The following is a 5,633-nucleotide window of genomic DNA, read 5'->3' as shown; positions in this document are numbered from 1 at the left end:
TGTGGGCTGTTTTTCAACCTTTAATCAGCAGAGCTGCGTGCACCCTGGGGTTCCAGGCGTGCCTCATTCCTTGGCCAGCCTGTGCAGCTCCTTCTCCACGTCCTCCACGAAGGCAGGGAAGTGCTGGTCCATGAGGCAGAGGCGGATGAAGGTTCCCAGCTCCCGGGCGCTCCAGGCCGGCTGCCGCAGCACCGGGGGCAGCTCCGGCCTCTGCTGCAGCACCCACTGCCAGTGGAAGGTGGGAAGGGGGCCCTGAGCTGGGACACGAGGACACAGCCACAGCCCAGCCCTCCTGGGTGCTGCAGGAACATGGAGCTGCCTGCGTTTGGTGCTCTTGGAGTGCTATCAGTCAGCTGGGATTTGTGTGTGTGAGCTTTTCTCTGATGTCCGGGTGTGATTGCAGTGTAGCTTTTACACTGCAATTATTTCAGTGGAAATGGACCCTGGAAATGCCAATCTCCTGGGTACTGTGGCTTCCTGCTGGGTATCCATTCTGTAATCAGTGTTTATGAGCTGTACGTGCTGCCACATGGATGTGTGGGGATAACCAAGCGTGCACTTGCAAGCTTTTCATTTAGCCAAATGTTTTTTAGAAGTAGAGTATGGAGCTTTTATTTTAAAACTTCCTTTTCATCCCTGTTTAATCCCCTCTCCCAGCTTTTTCCCATGGGGGTGGGAGAACTCTGGGCATCGTGGCACTGGGGTTGGAATGAGGTGACCTCTGAGGTCCCTTCCAGTCCATCCCACTCTGGGAGTCTGTGCTCAGCCAGTGACTACGAAAGAAGGGTAAGGAAGACACAGAGAAGGAACTGCACAAACCCAGAAAAGAGCAGAGTTTTCTGCTCACCTGCTTCTGCACTGGCCTGAATTCCAGTAAGTGAGCAACAGTTGACTTCCAGGTGTTTACCCAGAACTGCTCAGTGCAGCTGTCCATGGAATATGGGGATGCTTTCATGTGGGTCAGGGTTGAGAAGGGTCCAGGGGAACCTCAGATCCCCTGTCAGTGCCTAAAGGGGCTCCCAGAGAGCTGGAGAGGGACTTGGGACAAAGGAGAGTGGGTTCCCATTGCCAGAGAGCAGGGTTAGATGGGATATTCTGTGATTCCTTGAAATTTTCAGGCTTCAGCTCTGATCTGCACGAATCATTTCTGCAGAGTCAAACCAGTGCCAGAGCCATTCATTTGGATGTTGCCTCTGGGTATTTCTTTGCTCTCAGTGTGTCATTTGTTGCTATTCAGATGGGGTGATTACACCACCCAACACCTTGTTTTGCTGCTGATTCCCTGGCTCTGGATCGTTACACAGATCCAGGGTTTTGCTGGTGTAGATGATGGCATCCCAATGCTCAGGGAAGGCATTTCCCAGATGGAACCTGAGACAGCTCATTCTCAGGCTCAGTTACAGACTCTAAACAGGAGATGTTTGTTTTTTACCTGTGCAAGCTGTGCTACAGATCTTCTTTCTCCAAGGCTTGTGCAGGAGTCTGGGAGAGGCTCATCTGGCTAGAAAATACCAAATGCAAATAAGGGCTTGTTACCAAGCAGAGTGTGGGTATGTGCAGGGGGGGAAGCAGTTCCATTTTTAGCACTGACGGGAAGGGAATGTGCTCAGCTACCTTCTGCAGTAAAAAGACATCTTTTTATGGAACCTGCATGCACATCTGCTCCACTCTTTAAAAATGAAAGACATGACAGTTTAACTACAGGCCTGCTAGCTCATGGCTAAACTGAAGTCACAAACAACTTCCTAGGAGTAACTTCAAAGAATGTTTTGGATGGATGCTCACAAGAGCGCACTGCTTCTTTTCCATGGATCCAAATACCCAAGAGAGCAGAGATTTTGGAATAATCACCCTGAAAATGCTGTCTGTCTCTGCCTTTTCCAGTTACTCAGGAGTTTATCTTGGAGAGGGGAAACATTCTGTTCCTCCTGAGATTAGGATCAAATTGTAAAGAAGCAGTTGTAGCAGCTACTACCACTGCAGAGCAGGAGCACACAGAAAGGAGCCAGGAGCCAGGGTTACTTTGTGGCTCTGATGATTTTTTGCCCTGTCCAGTTTCCCAACTCCCATTTGATGCAGCCAGTCTCCCAGCTGTGAGAAACTGCTCACACCCAGCTCTGCCAGGCAGAGGTGAGTGCTTCTGGGTGTGTGTGTGCTCACTTACTGCGTGCTCAGTGTCCATGGCCTGGCTGTCCTGGCTGGGGCTCTGCTCCTCAGCCCCCTGCACCGGGAGGAACTGGCTGAGTTTGTGCACGCAGCTGCAGCAGCGCTCCCGCGCCTCCTCCCTGCAGCTGCCCCCGAACTGCACGCGGAACATGCGGCACTCGCTCTGCTCACAACCACAGGGACAGCAAATCAGCCTGGAACCGCCTCCAACGGCTCCCATTAAATCCATGCTTGTTGGAGACAACAAGGAGGCAAGAGATTTGTGGATAACTGTGCCAATTTAAAAACAAACAAATATGGTTTCCTGCTGTATTTTCAGTTTTTCCCAGCAGCTTAACCAGAAGACTGTGATTGCTGATTTGAAAATGAGATAAAAATATGCAAGGAAAGGGTAAGTGATGCAAGGCCACCTGTCACTAATTCAAGGTTTAGCCAAGTGGACAAGCATTGCCAGGACTCAGCTTTTACACATTGCAGGAAAATTAAGTGTTATTGTTGCTGCAGGTAGTGTCCTGTAAGGGTGTGCCAGCTCTGCACAGTTGTTTGTGACAAAAAACTGACACAAGAGTAAGCAGAAGTTAGCTCTGGATCTGGACTAGACATTCTGGGAATGGCATAGACCAGTAGGATTGATGGTTCCTGATGCAGCACAGTCAACCCTCCCTGGTCTGCCTGCTCCTGTGTGGAGCTGAACCAACACATTCACTTTGGCTCTCACCTAAATGTTCCTTGAACAGAAACCAGCACATTGAATAGGAGTGCAGGAAATTAAAATGCATCACTTCAAAGAGGGAAATGATACTAAAAATTACTGAAAACTCCCAGATAGCTCTGACCCCCCAGAGTAGGTTGTTGGGCTGTGCCATAATTGGTATTTTAAATAAGTGCCCCAGGTTCAGCAAAGTGTCCTGAAATGGGGATGGAATCTATGGTGTGTGATAAGCTTGGCCTAAGCACCTGGAGCTGACGTAAGGGAGGTGCATATTCAGTGTTTAGAGAGTGAATTAATGGAACTTTCTGTTTGATATTGAAATTTCAATTTAAAAAAAAAAACTTAAGCACTAGAAAAGCAGCAAATTCTCCTTGGCCCAGCCTGGCTTATTTAGGTCTTCATCTTCCTGAGGTTCCAGTGTCAGCCCCATTTTCAATGCCCATTTAAATCCCACACTGCTGGAGCACGAGGACACCTCTCACTTTAAAGCTCCTGTCTCAGAGATGAGCCAGCTCTTGCTGACAGCCCCTGTGTTTACATGCCTGCTGCTTGAAGATGTTTTGAATCCCATAAAAAGATTTTTAGGGCAGGGTAAGCACAGAAGCCTGGCTCGGTGCTTTCTAAAGGGAAAAAATGGCAAACTAATGTGAAGTGTGGCACTCCTTGCCAGTGCCCAGCTGGATTTGCCCTCATTAATTAAGGAACTGGGGCAGCCTCCCAGAGCCAGGCACTGAGCTGTGCAGTGCCACACAGGTGAGTTCTGATTTCAGTGATTTCACAAAAGGAACTTGGCTGGAGTTTCCTTAGGACACTTTCAAAGAGCACCTGCTTGTTTAGATCCCCAAATTAATTTTGGGCTGAGCTATTTGGACTCCCTTGGGTTTCTCACAGGACTGTTAAATACTTTAGTTTGCAGTTCATAAACAACAGTGGACTTTGAAAATTACACACTGTTCCTTAGTGGAAAGGGATCTGTGATATGTCAAGGTTTATAGCATAAACTGAGCACTGGGCAGTCACACCTGAACCACACAAAGGCTCAAGTATTAAAGACCCCTGATGTCATGGAATCATTACATTTGTACCTCTTCCATGCTGGGCTGGGGGGCTGAGCTCAAGGAGAACAATAGGAAGGGAAATTATTTCTTGCAAAATTATTAAGAAGATTAATCTTGCTCCTGTTCATAGTTTTGAAACTCTTTGTGCTGACTAAGAGCCACAGTGTCCTACTGAAGCCATATTTGAAATGATGAGCAAGTTGCACTGTAAATGCAATATTAATGACTTAAAAAAAAACCAAGGAGTACAAGATAAACCAGAAATTTATCATAAAGATGACCCCAGAAGCTGCATCCACTGTTAGGATATAAAGTAGAGAAACTGTGTGGTAAAACCACTGCAGTTGTAGTGGTGTGAATTTATGGTAAGTAAACACTGAGATGCACCAAATTAATTTCAGGCTGTTAAAATTCTCCTTTCCTGAAGTGCCCCTCAGAGCTTTGCTGGAGCTGGCACTGAGTGGGATGTTGGTTTTGTCTTGCTGTGAGGAGCAGCAGAATCCCTTGATGCTGCACGGGGGCACTGCTCTGGTAACTGGGAAGGAACAGCCTGCAGGTTCATCACAACTGATTCCTGCCCCAGCTGCCTTCAGCTTTGCCAGGTTTCTAACAAGCTGATAGAAAGCAGAGTGCAGAGGTGTTTTGGTTTCAGGCATAACCCATGAATTTAAAACACTAAGATACTTACAGAGTATCAGAGTTCATCTAAGAACTAAAAACCCTGAGATTTTTACATAAATTGGTAAGAAGAAAATGCTATTTGATTATTTAAAGGCAAATCAACCACTTTTCATCAGGAGAGCTGAGTGGCTGACCAGAAACCCACATCCATTTTGTTTCCTTGAGTACCAAATACCTTAACCACCACCTGCTGCTGCTGTGCCAGGAGCCACAAAATGGCTCAGTTCTTGCTTGGTTAGAGTTTGTTTGCTGAAGTGCAGCCTGACTCAGAGGAATCCTGGAAGAGATTTGCTTTATCTTTTTGTTAGCTGTGGCAGATAGAGTGGGAAATAAAACCAGTCTGGCTGTTTTAGCAGCTAACTCTCAGAGAGCTCAGTCTAAAAACTTAGTACAAAAACTGTCTAAGAGCTCAGTCTAAAAGCTGAGTATTAGCAGTTACAAAAGATACCAATATTTAATCCATCCTTGTTTAGTATCTAGAGTAAAAAATATTCTAATTTACATAGGTAATTTACACCTCCTAGTTTAATTTAGCAAAAGGGAGAGATTTTCTTCATATGTGTGTTACATGCTAGGAATGTTGCAAGCAGCTCAGCTCACCTTGGCCTGTGCCTGGAGCAGCAGGCACTCTGCTCTCCTCACTATCTTCAGCCACTTGTGGGAATCGATCAGGGAAAAGCCTTCCTGAAATAAAGCACAAAGCAGTGGCCCAGCAAACAGCAGCACTCAGGAGCACATGTTTAAGTTGTGTGATGTAATTAAAGCCCTAATGAAGATCAGTCACTGCAGCTATGCAGTTTTTGGAGCTGTCAAACAGCTGCAGTGTGGAAGTTTCATCACTCCAGGGATTAAATCCAGTAACAACACTGTCGAAGTCTGTTGTGATTCCCATCCCTGTGTACATTTACATTTGTGCGTGGTATGGGAGCCCCTGAAAAGCAGAATAAAGCAGCTGCGAGTGCAGCTCTGAGCGCTGAAGTTGCCCGGAGGGCAGCAGAGGGCAGGCGAGGCCGGGG

General features: G+C 46.9%; 1 protein-coding gene across 1 annotated transcript; it reads right to left on the bottom strand.

Annotated features, from left to right (window-relative positions):
- Positions 1-63: 63 nt before the first annotated feature.
- Positions 64-5,509, bottom strand: LOC118690827 (meiotic recombination protein REC114-like). Its single transcript, XM_036389780.1, has 5 exons — positions 5,402-5,509; positions 5,218-5,301; positions 2,165-2,329; positions 1,433-1,501; positions 64-225 (listed from the first exon to the last, which is right to left on the bottom strand). Exons 1-5 carry the CDS (start codon positions 5,507-5,509, stop codon positions 64-66), a joined length of 588 nt encoding a protein of 195 aa, XP_036245673.1.
- Between the last annotated feature and the right edge of the window lie 124 nt (positions 5,510-5,633).

This window comes from Molothrus ater, chromosome 13, assembly GCF_012460135.2.
Source record: "Molothrus ater isolate BHLD 08-10-18 breed brown headed cowbird chromosome 13, BPBGC_Mater_1.1, whole genome shotgun sequence".
Lineage (NCBI taxonomy): Eukaryota > Metazoa > Chordata > Aves > Passeriformes > Icteridae > Molothrus > Molothrus ater.
This window is presented reverse-complemented; position numbering and strand designations above follow the sequence as displayed.